The 12,490-nt window shown below is 40.1% G+C and overlaps 2 protein-coding genes across 5 annotated transcripts; both read right to left on the bottom strand.

Moving 5' to 3' along the window:
* Nucleotides 1-1,062: 1,062 nt before the first annotated feature.
* On the bottom strand, nucleotides 1,063-6,820 carry pyroxd1 (pyridine nucleotide-disulphide oxidoreductase domain 1). Of its 4 annotated transcripts, none has more exons than XM_041030441.1 (13): nucleotides 6,518-6,820; nucleotides 6,307-6,387; nucleotides 5,925-6,044; nucleotides 5,238-5,366; nucleotides 5,033-5,106; nucleotides 4,692-4,888; nucleotides 4,470-4,564; nucleotides 4,212-4,314; nucleotides 3,993-4,108; nucleotides 3,427-3,549; nucleotides 3,013-3,150; nucleotides 2,707-2,796; nucleotides 1,063-2,201 (listed from the first exon to the last, which is right to left on the bottom strand). In XM_041030441.1, exons 1-13 carry the CDS (start codon nucleotides 6,593-6,595, stop codon nucleotides 2,043-2,045), a joined length of 1,503 nt encoding a protein of 500 aa, XP_040886375.1. In that variant the 5' UTR covers nucleotides 6,596-6,820; the 3' UTR covers nucleotides 1,063-2,042. The 4 variants fall into 4 exon arrangements, with proteins under 4 accessions (XP_040886375.1, XP_040886376.1, XP_040886373.1 ...); XM_041030442.1 differs by having other exon boundaries at nucleotides 3,993-4,105; XM_041030439.1 differs by having other exon boundaries at nucleotides 2,059-2,796.
* Nucleotides 6,821-10,162: 3,342 nt separating this feature from the next.
* LOC121176382 (islet amyloid polypeptide) lies at nucleotides 10,163-12,209 on the bottom strand. The gene is made up of 4 exons (XM_041030430.1): nucleotides 12,174-12,209; nucleotides 11,076-11,171; nucleotides 10,465-10,605; nucleotides 10,163-10,337 (listed from the first exon to the last, which is right to left on the bottom strand). Exons 2-4 carry the CDS (start codon nucleotides 11,153-11,155, stop codon nucleotides 10,163-10,165), a joined length of 396 nt encoding a protein of 131 aa, XP_040886364.1. The 5' UTR covers nucleotides 11,156-11,171; nucleotides 12,174-12,209.
* Between the last annotated feature and the right edge of the window lie 281 nt (nucleotides 12,210-12,490).

Here is a 12,490-nt window from a genome sequence, read left to right as displayed (position 1 = left end):
AAGAACGTATGTCAGATGACGTATGTCAAATGACAGACAATTGCTGGCAGCGCTGCCTGGCACAAACTTCTCGATAGCAATTCAAGTCGGTAGTCCCCGGTCACTACATACAAGCGCACACTCATCTCAGCCGGCGCTCACTACGCTGCTGACGTCACATCCGCAACCTACTTGAATGAAATGAGCTTTGTGTCAAGCCTGAGCGCTTTAAACGTCAGTGCAGTGAAGGCCGGTAGTCAGACACAGACAGCGCCAAAATCCACCTTAACTCAAATTAATCCGTCTCTGCAATCAGAAAGACATGGTATGTTAGCTACAAAGGAAAAACGAAAAAATTACTGATTTTGTGTATGATTTTGTTTAGTGGTTATTGGTCTCATTAAAAACTGGCTGAGTTTAAGAAAAGCCCTGTCTTCTTGTCCTGCACTGCATTTGCTGACACAAGTTCCCACCCTTGTATATTCAATAGCAACATATTGGAAAAACCTGTACTCACCTCAACACAAACCTGAACTTTTCTTTTGCTTTGTTTCATAGTTATTAACATGTCAGCCTTTACCCAGGACAGAAATCAGGTCAATCTGGTTTTGCTGGCTCATCATCGTGACCACTGGACCTTGGTTTGTCCTATCTGTAACTTACTAGTACAACTTGCAAAACCTGTGAGCATCGAGTATCAATGGTGACCGGTGGTGAATTTCCATCTTGACCATAGGACAGTTTGATTGTGTAATGTGCTTTCTACGTGGCATTAGATTCATGCCAGCTCTCACTCTTTGCTTGGTAACCTACTGTATAAAATAGCACATGGTATCTCATGACACTAATTGCCATGCCTTCTATTCTAGCAGTCTCCGTATCAAACAGGGATTTTAATTTTATCTCGCTGCATGTGTCGATCTGTCCAGTGTTGACTCACCCTGTAAACAATGCCCTGCTCTCCACCCACACAGGTACTCACACTTACACCTGGCAGCGCTGCTTGGTGCAATCAAGACAGCCATTTCCTGTTGGCCACTGATACAGCTACAGGGAGACTTTATCAGCAGCTCTTAAGGAAAAGGAGTGCTTTTTAATTCACCTTTACTGCCTTTATTTCTCATTAGTCTCTTCTCGAGACCAATGAACTGTCCCCATTTGCCCCTCAGTGCTGGGAGGATTATTGCACTGTTATTGTTGCTTTACACACGCATTGTTGTTTTTACTCGTTTTGCATAGTGCTCTGTGAGTAACAACACAAGGTTGCCATATCAACCTTTACCAGGTAAATCAATGTGGGCAGTTTCCTGCAGTTTCCTCCATGTGCCACTGACCCAGAAAACACAAACACACAAGTAGAAATGGGTTGACTTCTGTTAGTCATTTAAATTCTCCTTTGCATTGCTAATTCTTTCCACTTCTAATGTTTCTTGTCCTCACGAACGTGGATTTTCAAATAGCAACATCATGGGAACATGGGAACAATAGCCAGCATTATGCGAGCTTGATATTATCTATTGTTATAAAGCCTTCTGAGGCACAGGAGGAGCCGTAGTTGCTGTGTAAGTTGAAATTTGATCGAGAGTCACAAATCCAACATAGCAACAAAAGGATTTTCCTTTTTTACCAGCAAGTATGGCTGAACACATCCCACTTCTTCTTCAGACCCACAACTCTGTCAGTCTCTCATGTCTGTAACCGCTTCTCATCTAAACTTATGAAGTGGTAGATTTGCATTCATGCTACAACTAAATGAAGAGAAGCCATTTCTAAACATACCATTCAAGTACTACTTTAGTATACTTGGTTTTGAAAATAATTTAATTTAAAGCAAAAATATATTTTTTAAATTTAGAGGTGCATTAGTAAGAGGTAAGTAAGATAATCTGTCCTTTATCTTCTTCTCATTGCCAAAAAAAATCTAACACACCCATTAGCTTAGACATGATAGAATGCAGAACTCCTCCCCGTGCCTTTAGAATTCATCAGCCATTTTTTTTTCCACAAATGCCTTCTACCTTGCATGATTTTTGAGTCTGCAGTGCTCAACATTCTCCAAAGTCTCAGTCAAAGTAGTCCTCGATATCAATGTCGGGGTTGAGCAGCTCCTCTCCGTACGGCGTCAGATCCATCTGGTTGAGCATCAGGTTCTCAAAGGTCTCCTCCAGGTCTGTTTCCCCGATCAGCACCGCTCCCACCATCCTACCTCCGCTGAGGACGACCTGGAAAAAAAAATCCAGCAGTAATCTGTGTGAAAACCAAACTAAACTAAATTAGAAGTAAGAGTTGCCCCTGCTGGTGGCATGTGAGTACAGACATCTTCATTCTTCATAATTTATCTCCACAAATTTCAACAAATTACCAACTGATCAAAAGATTTAAGTCTTCATTTGCTCCTGGCTAAAACCAAGCATTAGATCATACACACAGCAGAAGAGGGGTTTCTTTCACACACTGACAAAATTGAAGAAATGCATCACATGGCATGTTTTCCAGATGCCACTATGAGAATGCCTTACAGAATCCAAACAACTTGAGATTTTGATACTGCTTACAAAGAAGTCACAGTTCGCTAAGTTTGCGTGCAGAATAACAAATCCTTTGTTTACTTGAGTGAATCAGTGTTGCGTAATGAGCCACCAGCAAAAATAGTTTGGCACTGTGAAAAACCACTTGAAAAATAAACACACAAGGGCATTTATACATTCTTATTCTGCTCAGTATCACCTTGACGTACTCCTGGCCTTTGGTGCAGCGCACCAGCAGCTCGTGGTCAGGCCCCAGCCCCTGCCCATTAAACTTTCCCAGCAGGACCACCTGTGGAATGACCAGACGAGCAGAGGTTAGAAGTTATTTAAATGCTCAGTGTGAATAAGCTTAAGGTTGGAGAGATGAGAACAGTATGTGGCCCAGTGAAATGACCTTGAAGGCACTTGAAAGTAATGGAAAACAGTTATAATTTGCATTGTAGATGATTAACATACTGGTTATTATTTAAATAGCTTAAATCGCCTGCAGTAAAATGCCACGCACCTTATAGTTGAAGAATTTGGTAATATGTGAGAAGAGCTCGAAGCAGAAGTCCAGTTCTATTGGTTCTGAAAGGATGTGTGCTGCCATGCAGCGGCCTGCGTACCAGCCCATCTGACGGGCCTGGGTCCACAGACGCATCTGCACACAACACACACACACACACAACAGGCTCAGTTAAGTAGCTTTGATAATTTACATTCGTAGGGGTGTTATACTTTGACATGAATTAAATGAAACTGAATTGTCGGTAGTATGTGAGACCTGATGATGTACAGAATCTTTGCTTTGTTGAAAGAATTGAAATTGATCGAACTCCTTTTCAGATGTGGAAGCTGACATAATTAAGTCTGAAGGCCGTACTAAAGATGTAAAGTCAGAGGAAAGGCTTATGCAAAGGTTTGTCAGTTAGTTTACCTGCTGCCACAACGGGCTATGGTCCCAGCATGCAGTGCACACATCTCCTGCAGCGTAGACATCTGACTCTGATGTCATCATGTGGTCATCTACCTGCAGGCCACCATCATCTGCTAGTGCAAACTTAACACACACACACACACACACAACCAAAAGTAAAGATCATTATTAAACCAAAATATGTTTCATATTTTCTGTTCTGCTCATTCTGGTGAGGTAGTTAAATGGTGGAAAAGCCAGAGGGGTAAAAGCTCATCTGTCCTTTAGTGACATCTAGAGGCATCAAAACCAAACTGCTGAGAATTTTATGTGACCTTCTGTGTCTGTTTTATTGTAGCTTACTCTTTAATTTCAACCTTGACTATCAGAGGCAAGAAAGAAATCACCAGCTTCTGGTGAAATTATGGCACTGGCACATCTTGATGTCCGCTGGTCAGACATGTGACCGTATGATCGGCAGGAAAGCATCCCATTCAAAATAAGTGTGTTGCCAAAGTTTGATTACCCGCAAAGCACTGGCAGACTTACAGCTGTCATTTACTTTGCATATGGATGAGTTTACTTACACTGTTGCCATGGAGAAATGGCTCAATGTTAGGCACGACACCAGTGGCACTGACAACAAAATCACAGCCAAATGTCTTGCCATTGGTCAGCTGGATGTAAACTGGCCAGGATCCTGCTGGGAGGGAAGAAAAGCTTCAGGAATGAAAAAAAAAAAAAAAAACAGGAGGGAGAAAAGGAGCAATTAGAGGACAAGTCCGAGCTGCAAATCTAGTTCTCACCATTCTCTGATCTGAGTTTTTCCTGTTGGGAATTGAGCAGCTCCTCAGCGGTGAAGATCTTTTCCACCTCACACTGGTATTCCACTGAAACTCTGCGGGACACCTGAGCGCAAGCCGGCAGAGAGAAGAGACTCATGAGAACAGAAACAGAAGGTCAAGACAGATACAGATTTATTCGCAGCAGATATTTCCCACACAGACAGGCTTCTCAAGCTGACCTCTCCGCTTAAGATAACAAAGGTACATGCACTATCTCACCTGTTCTGCTCCTCTGAGAACTATTCCTTCATGCCAGTCTGGACCGAGGGCACTACCAGGATCTGTAGGACCAGAACTATGTTGCGAATTTCTCTCTGGGAATGGACAAACACATTACACACCTCAGTAATGTCTGTATTAAAATAAAACAAGACCCCGATGATCCTGGAACAGATTCCACTGCAGCATAAGAGAGGAAGAGATAAACTCTGAGATGAAGACCTGCAGTGAAGGTCTGTGATGCTCCTGCTGCTGGTTCCTCTGTGGTGTATCGAGGCCTCTTACAGGGAGCAGCTCTCTCTGGTTTTTCAGTTTCTAGTGATGGGATGAGGAACTGGGCTGCTCCTGCATCAAAAAATGTATTTCCTATGGCCTTGTCCTTCACAGCCCAGATCACCTCACAGCCTTCCACCTCATACCTGCACAGTGCACAATTATTAACACTGAATGAATGAATGAATGGACAGTGTAAATAATCTCCGAACCTGTTGGTGCTATTATATGAAAAACATGACCCCTTAATTGAAATATATCTCTGACCCTTCTGGATGTTGTTTACTCACACTAATTCCAAGGCAATTCCACCATTTCCAACAACAACGATTCTCTTTGCTTTGGATAACCGCTTCTGAAACTCCTGAAACACAAACATAAAAACAGACTTAATGGCAGAGCTGTTGTATTGGATTGCATTAGATTGCACATATGTACCTAATAAAGTGGCCAGGAAATGTATAGCTCATCATCACCACAGGGATGGGGTCCTACCTGGGCACTGTCTGTGTCCCGTATCCCCAGCACGTAAGGGTTTTCCTGGGTTAGGAGCTTAGGTCTGCCCCCGCTGCAGATACACAACTTCTCATAACCAAAGAACTGTCCATCTGCAGTTTCCACAGACTGAGAAGAAAAAGTCAGAAACAGCGACTCATTTTAACACAGATCGTTCAATATTTTTTCTCACCTCTCACTTAAAAAAATGCCTTTGGGTTTGTTTGTTTTTTTCCACAAAATGGGGATATGATTTTGGACAAAAGTGACTCACCTTTTGACACATTTTTAATCTTAATCATAGTTCTGCTACATATGTATTTAGACCACATGCTGCAGCCACATGTCCACAAGGTGGCAATAGTAGACAGATAACAGTCACCAAAAAGCCTTTGTGGAGATAAGTTTCAAGGAATAACTGTCTGCACATTCATGCATACTGGAATTTCTAATAAGTAAAGAGCTAATTAGGAACTACAGAAAATATGGTTTTTGCTGCAATTACTTACAGCTGTAACATAAGTTATTTTATTGGTTTATTTTACAAGCATTCACAATTACTTATTACATATAGATTACCAAACCAGAAATTATGTCATTCTCTATTAAAAAACAGCATACATACATATACATACAAATCATTACAGTCCATCAGTTTATAGTATCCTCTGCAAAACAGCTACTTACATGTGACTGTGTGTGAAGTGATTTAACAGCAGAGTGGATGACAGTCAGGTTGGGAAATTTATCCTCCAAAACACTGGATGGTCGCTCCTCTACATCAAACTCTTCCAGCGTCCTTGACACCTTCCCATTAATGACAAAGGAAAATGATGAAGGATTTGGTTCCTGACACTCATTTAGAGCAACTTGATAAGCCAGTATAGTGTTTGTTAAATTAACATGGATACAGATATTTTTAAAACATGTTCTTGTTCCTCTGTGGCATTTCTGATGCTGTAATTATTTGGTGGATCACTTCAAATCTATGAGTGCATATCGAGTGGGAGACTCAGCGGTAAACAAATAATGTCACCATCAACATCATCATAATCATCATCATCCTGACCTGTTTATAGTTGGTCACTGCCTTGATCTGTGCACCTGCTGTGATCAAAGCCACCTCAGCTGACGGAATCTGGGATGACAGCTGTCAGTAAAGATTAAGATTTATGTTAAGTATCTACATTACATGCATTACACTAGTAGCGTGTCTGTATCAACGTTAATTAATACATTAATTATATGCAGAGCTAACATGTTCATTAGTTCATTTTCACCTGCTCAACACATGTCACACCCGCGATACCACCTCCCACGACCACAAACTTAAACGATTTTCCTACTTTATCTGCCATTCCTTTCGCACAAAGCTAAGCTAACGAGCTAACACTAGCTGCCGTGCATTTTCCGACAGCAAAAACACTCTTATACTGTCTCTGTTTGTTGACATAGACACGCTGGTTAAAACTGAAGACTCTGCTAGTAATTGGTAAGTGTCAAAACCCTTGTATGAAGTTCTTGTGATAGCTAGCCGGCCAAAGGTTTCTAAAGCACATGAGGCTGAGCAGCGAAGCAAAGTAACTTCCGTGTTTACAATTAACTACGGCAAGCAGGAGGGAAAAATCTAGCGCTTTAGAATACATGAAACATCACGTCAAACTATTGTTTCCAAGGTCAAGAATGTACTACTTTGAAATGTATATGGTTTTTGAGGACAGTTGTCTCAAAATGTCTCTATGTTTCCCTTAGTTTGTCACCACTGCGTAACAAACTGGACTTCCCATCCGTCCAATTTCTGTACCACCTGTGCCAGACTGGGGACTTCTCGTGATACTTAATAATAAAAAAAAAAAAAAGAGAGAGAAACTCAGTCCTTGTCGTAATTGTTAGGATGATAAGTAAAAACAACCTTCTGTGTTTGTCAATTAGAATTTGAAACGTAGACCTACATTACAACCAGCACAGCCAATAGGCAACAAATGAACGCACAATTTCCAAATACTGTGTGGATAATAACAGAGACTGTTTATGTGCATCAACGGATGGACAGAGTACATTTACAGTACATACAGTCTGCTTGGGTAACATACAGTAAAAGGATGTTATTTACATTCTACTGTCAGCATCATGAAGCACTTTTAACTTTATTAGATTCAGGTGTTGTTTATAGTGTTAGTCCCTGTATCAACAGACCTGTAAATCAATTTAGCCATAAGAGCAGGTTACAGTCCTTTGTTTTCAGTTTCGGTGGCGGAATGACCTTCTTGTTTATATTTGGATCACAACTGTACCGTTAATGTCAGAGATTAATGCGGCCACCGGTTCATTGGACCTAAAGTTCCATCAAAACATTCATCAGCCATCATTACTGCAGTGATAAACAACTCGCCACCTGGTAACAGCTGAAGCGCTGTGCCATTTATGATTTTACATGAAATAATTGACAGATCTTGACACAGTCCCCACTCTCTGTCATGGTGTTTGGCAGATAATGGCCGTATTGTTTTTGGATTCATCAGCAAAAGCCAGCACTCGTTCTATTTTTGAAAAACCCTGCCTGTGTTAACCATACATGGGAGTACTGATGTCAGTGTCTGAGATGATCAGGTCACTGATAATCAAATGCAGGTTAATGCTGTGCGTCATACTTCCCCTCTTGATTTTCATTACGTTACCCTGAATAACCCCTGCAGGAGGACAACATATGACTGTATGGAATACAGTACTGTTATCACCAATTTGTCATAAAAAGGAATTTGGGAAAATTGATGCTTGTTTATAAAAAAAAAAAAAAAAAACACTGACTGCACTCAGCACATGCAGCATATTTTTTATTTTAAATAGTGGTCTTAGCTGTTTTTGTGGGTGCATTTCAATAGTCTGTGGGGCTCTTGACCATATTGTTGAAACCGTGCTGCTTCTGAAATTAATTAAGCAATTTTTGCTGTATTTGAAATCTAACCAAATGCCACAAAAAAACCCATTAAATTGTTAACATAATGCACATTACTCAGAGTACAGTGCCTGTAACCAGGATCTGTAAAGAGTAACCTTGGAACTCTGAAGCTGACAGCCTCCGTCACTGATCACATTTGGCCTGATTATATTTATTGAACTGTAAACACTAAGGGGTTTAATGAACTACAAATGAAATTTTTAAAAAGTACAATAAATATAACTTTATTGTAGGAAACAATAAAGAAAATGTGTCTTTGACTGTACATTTGCACAATGCAACATTAAGACAGGGCATGAAAAACAACATAGAAGTATCACTGATATGTAAACCATGGAGTTATCAGCTCAAAACACCATGTGACCAACATTAAACCTCTTTTATCTCAATCACACTGTGACCAGTAATGATAATAAGCTATTGTAGTGCAAGACAGACATGAATATGGCAGTGATCAGCAGTTTCCTGTGTACTTTTATCATCTGTAACACTTTTCTGTCCATTAATAACATGTATTTATTCTTCTGTCTTTGATTTTCTCACTGAAGAACAGGAACTGGAAAGAGGTGATTAACTATATTTCTTTGTACCAAACAGGATGTAGAGATATTTGTTGCCAGCACTCTTAGTCAAATTGGAAAAAACGTCACCCACACGGTCCCAATGAAGCAGATTAAACGATTTATTTGACCTTTAATTGGCTAATTAACAAGGGTTTTTTTTCCCCAAGGCTTAACTTTGAGTGTTAATTCTTTAATCATGAATATGTGGCATTATAAGGAAACACTAAAAGATTTGAAGGTTTTGGGACTTTAAAATATAAATCACACACTTTCACACAGTCTGAAGGGGACTGTGTAAACATTTCTTCTGAGGAAAGGAAAATACTGTGGATATACAGAGAAAGAAGGTATTTTGCTGTGTAGCAAAACTGGGGGGGGGGGGGGGGGGTTGAGTACAGGAACTGTATTTGATGACTGATTCACTTTAATTTTACATTTCAAAAGTTCCAATTTGTAGATCATTTCAGTTCAGCTCTGACAATTATCTAAGTAATTTAGGAAATGTTTATTATTATTTTTAGGATTTTTAAATGATAGTGGTATTTACCTTTTTATCTCACTCTCAGCAAGAAAGCCAATAAAAATCTGGATTCATTAGGTTTAAGCTAATATTGTGTACACCAAAGGTCTGTATGTCTTTCAGGCCTCCATGTTCGCAGGCGACACATGTAGCTTCTAGGGCACATGACATTACTGACTGTGGCTTATCTGCATCTGATTCATTGGATGTTTCTCGACCAACAGAAACATATTATGGAGCTGTGTTGAGCTGTATGAAATAATGAGTGGTTGAAAGTAACAGCTATTTTATTTTCAAGGTCATTTTAGACTGTGTGCTGGGCAGCGATAAGCAAGCATGGTTACCAAAGTAAAATACTTGTTTGTAATTGTTTAAATGCACGTCTCCTGAAGGACTAAGTATGATGTGACTCATCGAATAGATATTAATAGCTCACAGCCCCTGCATGCAGCTGTAATGTGGCAATAACGTGCCTTAAAACACATGAAGATGATTTTTAAAAATCTGTTTTTACAATTTTATTATCAAAACAACAGATGATAACATTTATTTCATATGACTTTACATCTGTTTCTGTTTTTTTTTTTATTGTTTTATTAATGACTTTTATGTTTGTTTGTTTTTTTTAATATTCACATCATGCCATTGTGGAACATTATTAACAGAGAACACACACACAAACACACCAGAAAAAAACATACATTGACTTTGATGATTTAAACTAAAGGCACTGTTTCTTAAAATAAACAAGAACTCATCTGTTCATAATCATCACCATCATTATCATCATTATTAACGCCATTCTCACAATCATTGTTACATAAGATGACTAGGTTATATCACCAGTGCACTGGGAGCACTGGTGGAGTTTCCACAGTCAGTACTAGAGAGGCAGATAGCTGGGAGGCTGCAGTAGGTCCCTCTTGCCGTAGGTGGCAGATCCCACGTTGGTCGGTGCATAGACAGTACCAAGAGTGTTGCTGGAGCGGACCAAGAAATCTGCTAGCCTTTGGGTGACACAGGTGGCTGTGTTGCACTTCCTCTTTTCTATGTGATGGCTGGGAAGACGAGGGAAAAGCACAGACAGAGAGAGATGTTATGATATTCAGGCAATATATTCATAGCTATACTTTTTCCATGTAATGAAGACATAATGCAGCTGCTGATTTCTGTAAATTCTGTCACCTGTTCATAGCTGTGAGCCCCCTTTGCGGCCGTGTACCAATGAGGCTGAGGAATGGGTTAGAGATTAGCCCGGGAGCGAACCAGCCTTCGCCGTCTGGGAGAGCACTTTCCTGCTCGCTGGATGAGCTGGGACTGAAGTACCTGAATCACAGAGGGAAAAGGGTCAAACCATTTCACACTGATAGCTGATGATACCCTCTTCAAAGCATCCACTAGTCCCAAGAGCAGCAAGAAAATGTGGCCACTTATCCCCCCACCCCACTTTGAGATGCACGGTGAAGCACTTTCCCACACACAAGCACAGTTGCCTTCCACCTCCAGAGTTATACATCAGTGCCCTGCTGCTCCTCACACAGAACACCTCTTCTCATCGCACAGTTTCCATAGATATTCATCTACTTGTCCGCTGACCTCAGGTTAAACTCCTAGATCGGTTTCCTGGCTGATAAGACAATACCATTTAAGCAACACCCAATCCTACTGGTGTCTGATCTGATAAGGTCAACAGTTTGAAACTTGGAAAGTTGAATATGTTATATACGTATATCCCACCAGTCATTGCACAGTCTCACCAAAGAACGTGTTGCTCTGCTTGTAGTATATTCATTTACCTGTGGCTTGGGGCAGTGGTGACACAGTGCAGCAACACAAGCAGCACGAGGAGAAGCACAGGCAGCCTCAGGTGATACATCGTGTAAGGTGATGACCTAGATCAACACAGTAGATGCAACTAAGTTTTGATTTATTGTACATCAGCACATCATCAATACATAATGTCAGAATTTAACAAATAAAACCAAGAAGAAAATACCACATTTAAAAGGAAGCAAGAGATTAAGATGTTAAGTGTTTTATGAAAATTGAGAAAAAATAAACTATTGTTACATCTATACAATCTACATTTCAACTACACAGTATAATTCAAAGCCATGCTCAGTGATTCAGTGACAGTAATTCACTAGCACCTATCAAGCATCAGCTGTCGGCTGCAATTTATCAATGAATCTTTTAGTCCATAAAATGTCAGAAAACAGAAGAATTTATCAGAACCCAATGTGAAGTGCTTGTTTTGTCCAGGCAACAGTCCAAAATCCAAAGATATTTATTTCATTAGCACATAAGACGAAGAGAACCAGCAAATCCTCAAAAATGAGAAGCTGGGATCAGAGAATATTTGGCAATTTGTGTCAAAACTTACATTGAAAAATTATGAAAATAGTTACCAGATAATTTTCTGTCATCTGGTAACTATGTTGGCACTACAGTCCTGATTACATTTTTTTTCCACTACATACAGTCATAGTCATTTATTGAAGCGTCTGTACATCATATTTCTGAATTACGTATTTATATTCAAGACAAACATTTAATGGTTGGACCCTTAGAGTAAATAGAAAATCCCACATTACACCTGCATCCTGTTGTGAATATTTCCCTGTGAAGCAGAAATATGATGATGGTGTCTTTGGAAACTCTATGGATCTTGAATTTAAAATATACAGTAATTCCATTTAATTGAACAACAACACACAACACGAGTTGCAAAGATGTGAGAAAGAAATCTGAAAAGAGGAAGAGATGTAGCAAAAATCTCTCATTCAAACCTACAAGACAACTACAGTTATACAAACTGAAGCCACTGTCCACTCAGACTCAGACCCAGGTCCTGTGAGAATGACACCTAAGCCCTTAAATGAAGGAGTACTTACGCTCTGTTGTGTTGTGTTAGCCAGTAGCCAGCAGATCCCGGTCTGTCACTGTAGGAGTCCAGAGTTTGTCAGACTGTCACACAAACCGACACCAACAGTTATAGGCTCTCCGCTCAAACCACTTGTGACATCAGCTCTCTCCAAATATAGCCTTGCATTTTCATTTACATAGATTGGGATGGGTGAGGGGGGAGGGTTGGGGGGGGTGTAAGGAAGACCTGGAGAGTCTTATACGTGTCATACACACCCTCAGGTGGACCATAATGTAAACTCTTAAACCCATACACACACAGAAATATGCAAACTTTGACAAGACA

The sequence above is a fragment of the Toxotes jaculatrix genome, chromosome 22 (assembly GCF_017976425.1).
Source record: "Toxotes jaculatrix isolate fToxJac2 chromosome 22, fToxJac2.pri, whole genome shotgun sequence".
Classification (NCBI taxonomy): domain Eukaryota; kingdom Metazoa; phylum Chordata; class Actinopteri; family Toxotidae; genus Toxotes; species Toxotes jaculatrix.
Note: the sequence above shows the minus strand (reverse complement) of the source record. Positions and strands in the feature narration are given on the sequence as shown.

Bases quoted from the DNA above. Each gene is read 5' to 3' on its own strand.
- LOC121176382 (XM_041030430.1), bottom strand. From the start codon at position 11,155: ATGTATCACCTGAGGCTGCCTGTGCTTCTCCTCGTGCTGCTTGTGTTG. The intron at 10,606-11,075 runs GTAAATGAATAT...TCTGTGATTCAG, and splicing joins ACCACTGCCCCAAGCCACAG to GTACTTCAGTCCCAGCTCAT. The intron at 10,338-10,464 runs GTGACAGAATTT...TCGTCTTCCCAG, and splicing joins GGGCTCACAGCTATGAACAG to CCATCACATAGAAAAGAGGA.
- pyroxd1 (XM_041030439.1), bottom strand. From the start codon at position 6,595: ATGGCAGATAAAGTAGGAAAATCGTTTAAGTTTGTGGTCGTGGGAGGT. The intron at 5,107-5,237 runs GTAGGACCCCAT...TTTGTGTTTCAG, and splicing joins GGGACACAGACAGTGCCCAG to GAGTTTCAGAAGCGGTTATC. The intron at 2,797-3,012 runs GTGCGTGGCATT...GTCATTCCACAG, and splicing joins CCAAATTCTTCAACTATAAG to GTGGTCCTGCTGGGAAAGTT.